The sequence below is a fragment of the Aplidium turbinatum genome, chromosome 5, assembly GCF_918807975.1.
Source record: "Aplidium turbinatum chromosome 5, kaAplTurb1.1, whole genome shotgun sequence".
NCBI classification, from domain to species: domain Eukaryota; kingdom Metazoa; phylum Chordata; class Ascidiacea; order Aplousobranchia; family Polyclinidae; genus Aplidium; species Aplidium turbinatum.
In genome coordinates, this window is record NC_137476.1 from 26,520,657 (window position 1) to 26,536,940 (window position 16,284).

General features: G+C 39.3%; 1 protein-coding gene across 1 annotated transcript; it reads left to right on the forward strand.

The window, feature by feature from the left end:
- Positions 1–3,025: 3,025 nt before the first annotated feature.
- LOC145770705 (uncharacterized) lies at positions 3,026–15,818 on the forward strand. Its single transcript, XM_082582401.1, has 13 exons — positions 3,026–3,287; positions 3,971–4,058; positions 4,743–4,845; positions 5,978–6,066; positions 7,619–7,670; positions 9,952–10,018; positions 10,447–10,517; positions 11,007–11,055; positions 11,468–11,528; positions 11,868–11,942; positions 12,355–12,851; positions 13,466–13,544; positions 15,042–15,818. The coding sequence occupies exons 1-13, from the start codon at positions 3,100–3,102 to the stop codon at positions 15,147–15,149; spliced, it is 1,527 nt and encodes a 508-aa protein (XP_082438527.1). The 5' UTR covers positions 3,026–3,099; the 3' UTR covers positions 15,150–15,818.
- Positions 15,819–16,284: the final 466 nt, after the last annotated feature.

Sequence of the window (16,284 nt, forward strand, 5' to 3'; positions counted from 1 at the left end):
GTTACAAAAAACGTCTATGATTGTTTACAACAACGGATCAACAAGATAGGCTTTTTTGAATTATCTTTGAATCAGGTCCCTGCTTTGAATTAAGATATTACATTGGTGCAGAAATATGTTTTTTAAAGCAAATACAAGCCATCGCCGAAAATTCGCATAACAATAAAATCCTGCTGAAAATATAAGCAAGAAAACTCCAAATGCCAAAAAGGAGGACATTTCAGCATTTCTGAGTGTCCTCGGAGGACTATTCATTTTTCTTGATAATAGAGGACAAAGATGCAAAAGTTACGTAAGTTCCCATACCGACAGTAAGACAACGAGACGACCATACGGTCTACTAGTCAATTTCCAAAGGGCAGATACTTCCTTGGCAACAAGGCGGGATGCCTTGCGGTCCTTTGTCTTGTAGACCCCGTTCTGCACTAGCTGGGAAATGATGGCATTAGCAGAAACGGGGCAATGACGAGGGGAGTTTGCTGAGCTCCCAGTGAGGTTGTTGATGATGCCCCATGCTTTGCGGCTTGAGTGTGAGAAGTCGATGGTTTGGACTGCTTCGTTCCATCGCTCAAGTTTCTTTGTGTCCAGCCGCTCAAGTAGTCTAGTGGCGGCGGTGTTAGAAGCCACACCGCTTGTGGCGCCTAGGTATGAGCGATAGAGAGCTTCACACTCCGAGTCCCAGGATGGTGTATAGCTGGTTCGATAGCCACGTGGTATTGTGGCCTTTGCCGCAGTTATTGTGGCATTGCATAAGTCCTGGTAGGCCTATACCTCGTCTGCGTTGCATGTTTCAAGTGATGGTAACTTTGCAGCAGACTCATTGGTCAGGAGGCTGTATTGATTCCAATCGGCTTTTTTGAAGTTCCATCGCTTCACCGGTGAACTCGGGACAGGAGCCACAAGTTTTGGGGCGATGATGAGGGACGGCCGGTGTTGGGACCGCGGGAACTTCTCAAGCACACGTCTGTCTGAAAGAGAGCTGTCGACACTCGCGAAGGCCAAGTCAGGGTTTGTCCCTGTTCCCCAGCGGCCGGAGTGGAAACTGGTTGGTTCCTTTGGGTTGAATAGGAGGGCAAGATGGTTTGTAGAGGCCCAGTCAGCCAGCAATTCTCCGTCGCTGCTTGGCGACTGAAACTCAGCAAACCAAAACTGTGGCAGCAGCTTTCCACCTCCATAATTGGGAAGCTGATCGTGAGCTACCGTACACGTTCAGAACAACGGAAAATCTCTGTCCTTCTGCCCCGAACCAAAATATCTTGGGGTGACACTGGACAGATCGCTCACATACCGCCACCATTTGGTGTCACTGCGCAAGAAACTCACATCCCGCGCTGCGCTACTCAAGCGCCTGGCAGGCTCTAGCTGGGGGGCGAGGGCTGACACTTTGCGTATAGCAGCCTTAGGCCTTGTCTACTCTTCAGCAGAGTAAGTTACTACAGGGTACTACTGTGCACCTGTTTGGTACCGCAGTGCTCACTGCCATAACATCGACACTGCCATAAACAGCGCCCTGCGCACAGTGATCGGATGCCTGCGTCCCACATCATTGGACAATCTCCCCATTCTTGCTGGCATCCAACCCGCTGAGCACCGTCGCGAAGAAGCCACTCTGTCCCTTGGCACTGGAGCCTAACCACCTTTTCCACCACAAGATCTCTGCTCTCCCAAACGAGCACCCCCGTCGACTGAAATCAAGACACCCATTCGTGCCAGCCGCTCAACATCTTATCAACAAAGCGATGTACAAGACATCTCTGCGGCTGCTTGGACGGACCATAAATGGAGTTCTGTATGGAAGTCAACCGCCACCAGACTCTATTCGTTCATCCCCGACGCCGACACACGCCCCATCGGTCTAACACTACCGAGACAGGCATGGGTGCGTCTCAACCGTCTCCGTACTGGCGTCGGGCTTTTCCGCTCAACCATGCACCAGTGGGGAATGGCCTCTTCCTCCTCCTGTGAATGTGGTGTCGAGGAACAGACCGCAGACCACATCATCAATGACTGCTCCATCTTCAAGCCACCTAACGGAGTGGAAGGTCTGCGTGTTATGGATGATGAAACCAAAGACTGGCTGCTCTCTAGTAGACTTCCAGTGTAGTCCGGGAACATCGTGAATCTGGGTTGGTAAAAGGATAGACCCTCGGTCCCAGACGCTCACACGACGACGACAAACATACGCAAAAAAAACATACCGTGTTTAAGATAACGTAGGCCTAAACACAAAATTCCAAGAAGCAAGCAGAGATTAATCAAGTTTCCGACTGAACATATTAGGCTATATTGCATATGAAACTGACAAGTTGGTTTCCATAACATATCACTTACGATGCACTGTAGCTTTGTAAAATTAACGTTTTGATTTCTTTTTTGAAACAATGAATATGATAGGCTATGTCACAAAGCCTACCATTTTTAACCAAATGATGAAGTCGAAGGTCTGCGTGTCTTGAACAATAAAACCAAAAATTGAATGTTTGTTTATCTCCTCTTTCACTTTAGTACGGAAAAAAACCTAATCCTGGAGTGATGAAAATATAGACGCCCTGCCCTAAAAGCTCAGGCAAAGATGAAGAAAAAAGAGTTGAACTACCATCTGGCAACTCTAGAGTCTGTCCTCTGGCTTCTGTTTTGGCGCCAAATATCAGAATTGAGACTTGAGAGACCGAATTTTGCAGTCAGACAGAAATTTTGTTAGTGTTTAAGCTCAAATTCTCATGACAAAGCTGCTAAGACATGAACAAGGCCTTGCTAATCTGGTGCGTTTATGATCGGATTGTTTCAACAGCGTTGATTGCTTCCTTGATTCGGACAATTTGTATGACCAGATGTGATTGTTATGGAAGTATTTATTTCACAAACGCAGATAAAACCACCTGTTTCACTGTTTCAGCCTAATGCTGTGGTAACAGCAGTTTTGTTTTTGACAAGCCATTGCACATGACTAGGTAGATGTGTTCCAAAAGAATTATTTCTGATCTTATGAGCTAGATCTCATTATATATATTTTCCTCTAGGCTTTAGGCTCTCAGATCAAAGCACGGCAATCATTTGATCTAACAAAAGTACTTGTTGGTCAATACTGATTGTCAAGCAATGAATTATTTCTGTGGAAATCTTCCTGACATAATAGAGTCTGGGTTGAAAGATCGCAATCAAATTATTTGTGGTGAACGTCCTCATTCTTCATGTCATCGAGTTCCAGTTCAAAAGCATAAACTTTCAAGAAGTATTAATTCTAAAAGCTGTTTATCACCTTTGGAAATACATCGATTAAAGCAGAGGTATGAAACAGGTTGCGGTTAAATTGTATCTAAAATACCTACTAAATAGGCCTAACTATTGACTAATAATGACTATTATAGGAAACAAACAATTAATATGACAAAAAGGTGTTGCGACCGTGCCATATTTTAAACTGATTGTCCTGCTTTGGTATCATGCACGTTATAACGTCCGCGTTTTGTGGTTTTTACCTTTCCTAGACCTCTGCTATGTTTGTCATATATTGTTTTTTCGTTGTGATGGTCAGAAATAAAAACAAACTGAACTGAACATGTAAACAATAGTTGATTAGCAATGTTGTTTGCTTAGCCTAATTAAGAACATTTACTTTAAGAGAATGATACCAGTACCAGCTGCATTTTATGTCCTTGCCTCCTATCCAAGCTGGTTCTGAGTGTGATGAAATAAACCTGTGCCAGTCTGTTGAAAGTTTCAAGTATCATACCGTACTAGCATTCCAGGCCTGCACATTTCACAAATGACTCAAGCGACATTAATTAACATAATAATCTTTGAGGGTCACATAAGTATTGCTTTTACACTATAAGTCACAAAGAAGTTGTCCCAAGGTCACATAAGTATTATTTTTCTGTTAATTATGGTAGGAGAACTTTGTGTTCTTGTTTTTTCACACCATGCGTTTGAGAGATTTTTGGTTGTTTGTTAAGCTTGTATTTTTTAGAGAGCAGTACAAAAACATGCTTTCAAGCTTGAACGAATTAATTGCCATATTACCAACTAATGCAAAATTGGGAAAAAACCAGACAAAGGTATGTTGAACTTTGTAAATTATGTGTATAGGAAAGTAATTTAAAATCAAAGTTTGCACTTTTTTGGATAGCCAGTGTTGAAGATTGCCAAATATACAGTGGGCTACAAGGGAGACCCCATTGCAGGGATGGATCCAGCCTCTAATTTTTGGGGGGGTGCTGCTGAAATCTATTTTCATTCAAGGAGGTCCATCAGTGTGGCACTGTCAAAATGTGTCTCTGCTGTATTTGGCATATTGATAAGCATTCATGTTGTTAATACAGATGTTTTTGTTTAATATTAATAAAGACCTGAAACGGAGAAAGTGTGCATGAAAAATCAAGTCTTAAATACAAGCATAAATAAAAAACACTTATGATATAACAAAATTCAAGAACCTGATGAAATTTTGGGAAATATTCTAAAGTTTAAAAACATGAGCAGTACAAAACACATGATTATTTCAATTGGTACACATTCCATAATCTACACAGCATCAATTCGTTACATGCTGATATAAACTGATATTTTTTGAGGGATGCGCACCCCCCTCCCCTTGGATCCATCCTTGCCCCATTGTACACTTTACCCCAGTCTCCTCTACATATTGCCATACCAAAAACGTTCTTTAAGTATATAAATATAATCTATTTCACTTGTATTTCCAATGTGACAGAATACTTAATATGACATCTTATTTGCAGCAAGTGGTTCTAACAGAATGCACAAGATACATTCAATACTTGCTGGTGGTTGCATGGTGCTTGGCTAATGACTGTCATAAACTGGAAGAAGAGATCCTTCCATGTAAGGATTTTGTTCTCATATAGTATTCCATGTTTTATAGCTTTGATACGGAAAAGTTATCATGATACAAGAAACTTAATTTGGATTAGTGAAAATTATAATCATCTCGCTATGTGGTATTAAACTGTTTGGGAGACTCCAGCTAGAAATCCAGGGCTGACACATTGCGTACAGCTGTCCTAGTGTTCTAGGCATTGTCTATTCAGCAGAGTACTTTGTACCTGTTTGGTTCTACTCATTACCACAACGTCGACGCTGCATTAATAGCATCCTCTCACACTGACTAGATGCTTGCATCCTACTCTATTGGACCACCTCATTATTCTTGTTGGCCAATTTGTTGAGCTTCGTTGCAAAGAAGAATCTACTCTGTCCCTTGGTCAACCAGTTTTAGGTCCAAACCACTCTCTACTCCAACATCTCCGCTTCTTTAACAAGCCCTTCCGGCCATTGACATTCAGACAACATAGATTTGTGTCAACCACTTGTGCCTAACAAAGAAAACATTTCTGCTGCTATTTGAGTTGACCAGAATTGAAAACAGTGATTAATTACTACCTGGCTTCGTTCATCTATTCCCAACACCTAATCCTTCCAAGACAGGTGTGGGACGTGGGTGCTCCTCAACCATCTTCGTGTGAGCGTCAAGCTTTTTCGCTCAAATTTGCTCCTGTCGAGAATGGTATCTTGCTCTTCTTGCTGATGTGGTGGTGAGGAACAGATGGCAAACCACACAATCAACGATTGTACCATCTTCAACTCACTTAACGGCACGGAAGGTATGTGTGTCTTGGATGATGAAACTAGTGTGGACCCATCGTCAACAGAGGATCATAAAAAGATAAATCTTCCATCCCAGAAGCTCAAATAAAGAAGAAGAAAAGAATAATCACAGACGGGTTCCATAAAATGCTCATTTATGGACAAGTTGAATTGCCTCTTTTTATTGGTGTGTGACTAAGATAAATAATATCAAAGACAATCATCATTTTTCACGCTAGTCGCAAGGCTACTTTAAAAACAATCAAAAAGCTCTCTGTATATGCTGGTGTCAGGGCCACTTCATATTGTTGTACAATATTTATCTGGCTGAAGTGGTTACGACGTTTTATTATCATTCTTGTTTCTGTAGGTTTGGCTTGGGATGGTTTCTGTCTGAACGAGGATGTCCTGCAAATGTTGAATATGCACAGACCATTGAGCTTCAAGATTTTCCAAACAGCTGAGTGCTTTACATTTCAACTTATATTATTTGAAAAACAGTTTAAATTAAATCTTCACTACACTGTATTACATTGGATGATGCATGTCAACAAAAAAACCTCCCACTTTGAATGTGTGCAGATAGAAAAAAATGCGTTTCAATTTGTGAGCCCACAGTTTCATTTGTCATGATTCATGATCAATGAGTCATGATTCGATCACATTTAGGCTACCGTGTGATGTGCACCTGGACGATACAAACAAGTATCTCCCAATTAGGCTGTCAAAGGCCACATTGAAACAGGTTTTTAGATTGGGTTTGTTTCTTTTTTTTCTACATCCTACTGACAAAAAGTAATTTGTAGCATCGACATTCAAGCTATGACACCTTGCGCATTATATAGTAGCCTACACATACGTGCACCTTTTTAAGTTGCAACATCTTGTCATATTTTCATTTGAATACTAAAAAACTTGGGTCTGTTACTATTCGGTGAGAGCCTTTTTCGGTGAGAGCCCTATTCGGTGATTTTTTTGAATTTTTTTTTGAAAATTATTGGGTACCGTAGCCTAATTAAAACCCTTAACCCCTAACCCAAACCCTCAAAAAAACCCAAACCCCCAAAAAACCCAAACCCCCCAAAAAACCCAAACCCCCAAAAAACCCCAAACCCCCAAAAAACCCCAAACCCCCAAAAAGCCCCAAACCCCAAAAAAACCCAAAACCCCAAAAAAACCCAAAACCCCAAAAAAAACCAAAAACCCCAACCCCCAAAAACCCCAAACACCCCAAAACCGCAAACCCCAACCCCCAAAAACCCCCAACCCCAATAAACCCCAACCTCAAAAACCCCCAACCCCAAAAACCCCCATACCCCCTAACCCCAAAACCCCCCAACCCCAAAAACCCCCAACCCCCTATCCCCTAACCCTATAACGGCAATGATAATTAGGCTACGGCGCGCAATAATTAAAAAAAAAAACTCACCGAATAGGGCTCTCACCGAAAAAGGCTCTCACCGAATCGGACTCACCGAATCGGGCCATTCCGAAAAAACTTGGGTGTTCATCACTTCATCAGGACAATTATCGTTTCTAGCACTAGTTGCAACGTTCATCTGATCAAAGTGAAAGTAAAAGCAACAACAAGCAGGTTTATTGACGTTTCGCGCACTATGACAATGCGCATCCTCAGAGCGAATAACATACCAAATAAAATTTACAAAGTTATACATTCATTTTTTATTTATTTGCTTTTTCTCTCTGTGTTAAGTACAGAGATGTGCACCTTTTTTATTCTTTCCAAACAAGTACGGTAGTCTTAAACGCTTTTAACTTCCAAGGTTATGCTAATATTTCTACGTTCATTGGCATGTTGCTATTATACAGTGCTGGAAGAAAAATATAATTGAAATATGTGAAAGCAATGCCTATAGTGAAAAAATCTTATTTATAGATACAGTCAAAAGTGGAAAAAAAACTGACTTGAAAGGGTGATCTGGTACTAAGGCACTTCCTCAAATAGGCGATATATTTCTATTCGATTAATTTGTTTTCTTTACACATACAGAAGCGAAAAGCAGTGAAGAGAATTGGCAGCAAATTTCAAAATTTAATTTCAGGTAAAAGATAGCACGATCTTTAATCGATTGTTGTAAGTAAATTAGTGTGTATTTTGAAAAGTATGTCACCTACTAGTTAAAAATAGCGAATGAAACCACTATTTTTACGGTAATTATTTTTAGGTTACTTCACAGTACTGAGCTGTGAAGGCTACTTCACAGTAGGCTACTTCACATCCTACTTCTACCTGAGATCTTTATCATGAGCAGCTTGTTCATTAAATATTGCATTTACTTGAATTTAAATCGTAGCGCTTGGCATCGAGCACTTTGATCGAATACTATTTATTGACTTCACAATTGGACCATTGGTATACACTATACAGTACATTGGTGGGTCATCGCCATGCATGACGCGAGTTTGACATATATTGATATGACCACGTTACATTTGGCGACGAGAGTGGGAGAGCAGCTGAATTTAGCAAATTATATAAATAAAATCAGTACAATTAAACATCATATTAGAGACTGCCAATCGTGTTCAAATAATGAACCCTCATTGGAGTCCTTCGAAATTGTGCGTAAGTGTTTGTCCGAGTTTGACACCAACATTCACGAGGCATTGATCATCAAATCTTTCAACCCAGAGCTCAACAAGAAATTATATGCTGGCGGAGCCTCCTATTTTTTTAACCTTGATTAAATTGTCACGAGTTGTGGTTCTCGTATTTTTGCTTTGTTTGTGTCACTATCTCGTGTTGTGCTTCTGTCCATCTCGCGTAATCTGCTTGGGTCCTTCTCTGATTAATTTTACCTTTCAAATACTTGACCCGTTGTGCTGCGTAAATTTTCAGTTCATTTTATCAATAGTGGAAAGGTCAATGGTGAGAGCAATGTGTGGGGTGAAAACGAGAAGGGAAAAAAGGACTGAAGAATTGTTGGATATGCTAGAGATGAGAGAGACCATAGACCAACTGGCAAGGGCAAATGGAGTAAGATGGTATGGACATGTGATAAGGAGGGAGGAAGGAAGTTTTCTTAGAAAGGCACTAGATCTAAAGGTGGATGGGAAGAGGAAACGCGGTCGTCCAAGAAGAACGTGGAAACAACAAGTGAAGGATGAATTTAAAAAAGTCGGACTGAAGGAGGAAGATGCAAGGGACAGAGTGAAATGGAGAAAAGGGATTAAAACAATTGCTGCGCGGAAACAATCGGCCACCCCCACTAGTGGGGAACAAACCGACGATGGATTATGATGATGATGATGATTTTATGTGAACAAGTTAAGCAGTTTTTCAAATGTTCAGATTTGACCATATTTTTGCTGCGATATTGTATGATTCTTTAGTATTGATTTTAAAATATTTCTCTTGTAGGCTTGAAAAGGGCTGTATGACTAGCCGAAAACATTCTCTCATTGTTGTTTGTTTTTATCTATAATGTTAAATTTAGTGTTGTTGCTGAGTTATGTCTGTTTATAGAACTTATACTACTTTATAATTTACAGTTTGTGCGATTTTGTCCCTTCGACTTAGCATAAAAAGCGTCTTTTGGCAATAACCTAATTTTGGTGCAATTAAGATAAAAAGGTCTTTAGGACAGATAGAAACTTTATATTTCTGTTTCTTTTGAGCTTTGTTTGACCCTTCCAGCTTAAGTATATGATAGTTCTCGAGATTTTGACCACTCGCAAAAAAATTTGGAAAATGAGTTTTAGGTCCATTTGCCAGCTTCTTAGAACCTTTTTTTTTTTTTAACTAAAAAAAAAGTTTTTTCTGCCCTCCTTAGTATGCAACGACCATGCTGCTAAAAGCGACACTCAATTGCATTGTTTATTAAATTAGACTTTCTGCCAAAGCATTATTTTATTACTCCGTTTTGCAACTTAGGCTACCAATCCAAAGTGTAAATTTGTCAAAATTTTGTCACCACGGTATGGCTGGTTGGTTTTGAATCTTTATCCTCGGACTGACAAAGCCTTGATTGGTTATTCCTGGTAGTTTTGCATACTTGTAGAGGCTCTTGACGTAGGACCGGTTACCGAGATTGGCAGCTAGTGAAGTTTTCCGGTTGTTGCCGGGGAATTTTTCCATTCACTGGGTGCCGTTGAATATAGAGCAGTCCTGAAATGCGTTGCTCAAGCGGACACCCCGAGAGTCGAACTTGCGCCGCGTGATCTTGAGCTGCGCGCTTAACCACTGAGCTAACGGGGCGGAAAATTTATAGTTGCAATTTGATTGCAAGAGTAATTTTTGATCTGCCTGTCCAAAATGTAGCTATTCATTTTTGGTTGATTGTTTTTTATCGTTATTAACATTGTAGTTATTTATTTACGTAGACAAATCTGAATATTATCAAAGTAAAATCTCAAGAAAGCGAAAGAAAGGAAATGGAAAGTTGAATGTGTAGGTCACATTTTGTTTTTTGTACATTTAGAACATGTGTGATTCGCTGCTTATTAATTTAAACAAGCTTTGGACGTCCACTGTAGGAACGAATGCGATTTAGCTATTAGAAAAACATTTAGACAATGGTAAGGACCAACTGTTTTGTAAATGGTTTTATTAGTATCTTACGAGGTTTTGTCGATTGAATACCTCGTCATCGTATCCCAGGCTTACGCCCGGTGGTTGAATTTGGATTAAGTGGACGGGAAGGCAAGGAAGCCAATCTTCGTGTCCACCTTCGGACATGCCTTGAAGTGTCCTGCCAAAGACACAGCCGCATGCTCTTGAGCGGTTTGGAACCGACGTCCTTTTGAGAGTCCCACCAGGGCTCTCACCACTCGGCCATGCAGAGAATGCCTAAGCTAAAACTATTAATTCTTTACCAGAATAACTCCTACTTTTTCAAACAATGGTCCACCACGAAAGAAACAAACGAGAAATGCGATCTCTGGAACAGGTCAACATTTTATTCCCGTAAAACTATTTAGTTAAATATCTAACTCCATGATTTTGAAATGTGATCAACACGAAATTGGTAAATACTTCCACTAAACCACTTTGGATGTTTTTTGCAAAACTGAATACAGCCGACTTTATCGCTCCATACTCAAGCTGTTTTCTGTCCCTTTGCTGATCTACTTTTGGATTGTTGCGTAGATACTTATTTACTTATTGTCCACTGTAGGCTATGTTGTCACAAGGGATGCAACGTAACGGCAATGTTTATTGTTTTTGTTAAATTTTATGAACGAGGTTACCGTAGTTTAAATACTTCACAATCGGGTAATTTTGTCTCATATTTTCATGACTTTCAATTTTTACTCTATACTCATATTCACACCTTTGCCTTGCCGGAGATGCCCTGAAAAATAATTTGCTTTCAGCTGCTGCTTAGCCTATTAGATTTTGTTTTAATGTACTTTTCTTGAATTTATATGACGTTTAGATGAATTGCAAGTTTACAGTGACCCAACAACGTCTCTTCATGAACCGAAGTGAGTTACAAATTAGTGAAATTGGCTGAATCACAAATATAGGCCACTGATTTTTTTTAATTGAGGCATCCTGTTTCTATGTGAGTGGAAAAGCGATCATCCTAAACCAATGCCGAATTTCCTACAGCAGCGAATCTGTCACTTGCTTTTAGGATGTGTTGTATACTAAGTAAATATATGACAAATTTGCATAAAAACATTTCCATGCACTTTTCAAATTTCACTGTTAGGATCTGTTGAAATATTATATGACGCTGTTCTTTTTGCTTTTCTTCACCCCCCACATGCCACAAATTGTTACGTTTTTTTCAACTTTTACAATGCAATATAACCACTGTGATGCTCCCAGAGGGCATCAATGTGGACAGCTCTTCAGTCTCGGTCACAAGTTGAGATTGCGTAATATTTTCAGGCCAGGATGTAGCTCCACGTCAAAGGACAGATTGCTCAACAGCGCCGCATGTGTCTCTAAGGTATTTTTGTCTTTGGAAGCCTGTCATCACCCAGCCGGCAAACCAGTCGCTTTTTACATTGATTCAACATCTGTAGACGTTGAATCAAAGTAAAAAAACGACTGATTTTTTGTCTGGGCATGTGAGTTTTTGTTTACGTTTGTGCAGATACATTCATGTAGCGAATAAACTGAAACTAATTTAAACCTTTTGCGGGTTTCGATGTGCTTAGAAAACATAGTATTTCCATTGATTTCAGCTGAAATTCGAATACGGTGCTGAATGCTACTTTTATGTAGTTTTACTTCTACAAAAAAAAAAATATTTTTTTACGTCAAGATGAACCTTTTTCCTTTTCAGTCACCTCCTCCTTTCCTGAATTTATCCCAAGAAACTCACCAACCTGTGGCTGATAGCAGAATGCAACTGAGTATGGTAAGCCGTAGGCTACAATTTCAATCAGTCCGCCCTGTTAGCTCAGTGGTTAAGCACCCGACTCGAGATCAAGCGGCGCTGGTTCGACTCTGGGGTGTGCGCTTGAGAAACGCACTTTAGGACTGCTCTCCATTCAGCAGCACCTAGTGGGTGGAACAATTTCCTAGCAACACCTTTTCAACAATCAGAAAACTTCACTCTGTCAAGCTCGGTAACCGGCCCTGCGTCAAAAGCTTTTATAAGTATGCGAAACTACCAGGAATAACCCATCAGAGGTTTTGTCAGTGCGAGAATAAATATTCAAAGCCAACCAAATGAAATATTACGTTATGCGTCTTGCCAAAGACACGATCGCAGATTCTCAGCTCGGTTTAAGTTGCTTTTTTAATAACTTGCTTGCTTGACATTTCAGAACGACAACTCCAGCTTGTGGGCTTCTGATCTGATTTGGGAAAGTGGTAATGATGACATTTCCTTGCTACAAAATACGTTTCCGTTAAACTGCAACATCCAACCGCATCCCGCGCAAAAAGAAGAGATTTTCTTTCCCCCAAGGGTTGATCGATCCATCATCAATCCTGAATGTGTCTCGCCGCTTCTTGAGTCATCTTTCTACTGCCAAGATGCTGATTATTATCAGCCCCAGAATGATCACAATTATGGAAGATCACATCCTCTTGCTCCTGTATTTTCCTCATCCAATAATGGCTCCGACCAATCAGTATTAGTTAACCTTAGAGATGTAGCATTTACCAGTGGAGGGAACTACGATCGAATTTCAATGGAAAGTCATTATAGAATGTCAAGAAAATCGCTTGAGAACGCCTGGGATTATTCCGAAATCCGTAAAAATGATTATTTTCGGATGGGTGAGCAAAATTGCAAGCTGAACGCTGGTGCTTCTGGAAGGTGAGTCATGTAGTTACAGCAGTCTGAGTTAATTATTATCTGAACCGAAAATAGTTTCTTTGTTGAGCATAACCAAGCACACTATAGCACACAATGCGCATCCTCATAAGGAATAACATTATTGTTTTGTTTTTTTTATTATCTTTATCCTGCATTGCGGGAAAGCGGACTTGAGCGCTATGCATCGGTGTACGCCTTCCGACGTAACCTGACCCACTCTGCAGCCGACTGCAATGTCTGTTTCCGGTTGTCTACTCCACTTATGACTTAAATTTGGTACTACCCATGACTCGAAATCGATCACTGGGTAGAGGCAATTATCGTATCGTATTCTCTCTGAATATTGTTATTCGCTCTGAGGATGCGCATTGTCATGGTGTGGCGAAACGTTAGTGAAGCTATAAATCAACCTGTTTGTTGTTGCTTTCACTTGCGTCAGATGAACGTCGCAACTAGTGCAAGAACAGATAATATTTTTTCTTTTTTGAGCAATAAGTTTTGATGATGTTTAGAACGTGTAACTTCAACTTCTGTTGACGTTGAAACAATGTGAAAACGGCAACTTAGGCTATCTGGCACAAGCCTAACGGAGAAAATGCTTTGTTTTTTTCAAGTTATATGCAAACCAGTTATGACTTGCCGCTAGACCTCAGCCTTTCTACACACAGCCCACCATCTAGCCAGCGTCGAGTGGTAGGTTAATGTTTTTGTTGGTTTAACTATGAATTGCTACGTATAAATAACTTAGAAGTTACAGCGTTTCATCGCCTACATCTTTATAAGAATAGTGGGTAAATGAATTGCTGATGTGATTGAGAATTTTCAAAGAGTTTGGTTTTGCCCAGTGGTCGGCAATTTTTGTTGCCTTTACACATCGCGGATATCAGTTAGAGATGCCGTTATCCCAAAGTTGTGTAAAAGTTAATTAGTGTTTGCACGCTTGAAGATATTGTCATATGTTTATTCCAAATCACGATACATCGTGGGGAAAAGCCTACAGGAGTTTAGTTGCTTTCAGCTGATAGTCTTGCACGTTTTAACAACCTCAGGCTACACTACAAATCCAAAGGATTGCAAGCAGTTGTTTGGACTCAAATGTTTTGCTCTTACAGCGCAAATCCCATAACACCTTTGCCAAACCTTCCGCTTTCGCTGGCACTTTGCTAACGTTGCTCGGAAAAGGATTGCCTTTTCATTTACAAAAGCAAAACTAATGTAGTTCTGGTATCTTTAAATTTGATGAAATTACGCCAAAATGTTCGATTTTACCCCATTTGGGATTATTATCCCAGTTTAATTAATTAAACTACCATTCAACGTTTTATAGGTAGAGAAAACTTTTTCTCAAACCGTAGAAAATTTCATTATCAGATCACCGCTTCAATGCGTGATGGAAATCTACAGATAAATCTGCATCAAGCATTGCAGAGTGCAAAAAACAGTGTTGCAGAACGCGTTTTCGAATATTAAATTCTCATCAGTGCAACTACGTTTATGAACGCAATAACAACGGTTAAATTTAAACTCAATACAATACATTACAAACATTATAAGGACATATTCTCAGTGTTCAATTGAATATTAATAAATCCAGAGACATCAGAAAATCACTTCCCGCATGCAATTCCAGACCTACATTACTCGCTTAAGGTGTTTTTTGTTAAAACAAACTTAATGTTCAAAGCAAAAAAGCCATCACAATGAACATCTACCGAAGTATACTAATTTACAGTACTTAGATAAGCACTGAAAATTAATAGACGGTATTGTTATTAATATCAATTCAACATGATTTCAGTGATTATAATACAATGTAACATAGTAGCGTATCCAATTAATTAGCGACGACCTTTTAAAGTACACGTTAATTCGAACAGAAATAAGAATTTATCAAAAGTCTCAGTCATTTTAGAAAGATTTCACCACCGGTTACAGGACCATCTTTGCTTGTTTCCTTGACAGAGTCAACTCTGATTGATCTGATAATGAAATTTTCTACGGTTTGAGAAAAAGTTTTCTCTACCTATAAAACGTTGAATGGTAGTTTAATTAATTATTTCTTAAAGTTCCTTGGTTTCATATTATCTGAATTATCCCAGTTTGCCGACCACTGGTAGAAGATGGGCAGCTTAACCATAGATAACAGTCAAGAACCAGATAGCTAATTCAATTTTCTTCTTACTATTCTAGGCTAGCCAAGCTAGTCATTGTCCCTGCTCTACCAATGGTCAAAGTTTGGAATTTAGCCCAAGAATGTTTTTGAACATTCTGCCAAAGCCGAAAGAAACAAGAGTTTGAGTTGTAACTCAGCAGCGAGGAACAGAAGCGCAGATGATTGGATAAATGTGCCATTGAAACTAATTTCGCATCATTTGTTAAATATTATTAAGATGCTTCAAGTCATGTGGTTTCATCTTAAATCCTAAAAAAGGAATTTGATACTAAAAGGGGTGACAATCTTGTATCGGAATTCTTCCCTTGCTGCATTGAGAAATTACTTTCGGAAATCGGTTGGGCTGATAGAAGATTTGACCGTTCGTCACCTCCTGTATGTTTCGTGTGTATCCTTGTATGATGTTTCGTTGATGCTATTTGCATGGTAACTGGCGCTGTTAATTTGTTTTTCTGTTAGTTCTAGTTTAATTCAATTTCTTTGTTTCGAATTTCTTTATCAGTTTTTATTCTTCACGAAAGTTTTGTAGTTTTTATTGCTTGAAATAAACAAATCTTTCATTAAAAAACATTTTTGTATCTTCACTTTCCTGATAAGGTTTCTCCTCTAATGAAAGCTCTTTTTGGACATATTTTAATGCAAACAAACGTTTTCAAACTCTTTATGTAAACTATTTGTTGTTGATTTGACCAAATCATAAGTGACTTGAAGATGTGAATTGATAGGCCATTATGTGCCGCCTATTTGCTTTGAAGTGTTTGTTATTTCAATTATATAATGCACAAGTTCTTTGCTCAACGTTGTCTTGTTTGACGGTAGCCTCACCCTATCGCTCTTGCGATCAACAAGTTTAGTTGGTTAAGCGCGATATCTTAAGCCTGAAATTTACATGTCTTGCAATGGACTGCAGGGTTGATCGGTTTAAACCGGGCAGTTTTGACCACCTATTACTGGTCAAAACCCCTTTAGTGTATGAATCAAGTTGCTTTACAATTGAATTAAAAATATTACCCTCCATGTTTAGTAATGATGTTCAACTATATTTTGTTTTGATTAACAATAACCTAAATGCTGGATTTGAAACAAAAAATATTCAATTTCTCTGTTTATTTTTGATATTTCAAACAGTTAGTTATTTTAATTATTGAGAAAATTCAAATTCTAAAAATAAGTTTGTGATGAACCAAAAAATGCTTGGTAGAACGCTGAACAATTTGCACAGCCAACTGAAGTACAAGAATTTATTATTCCAACAATTTT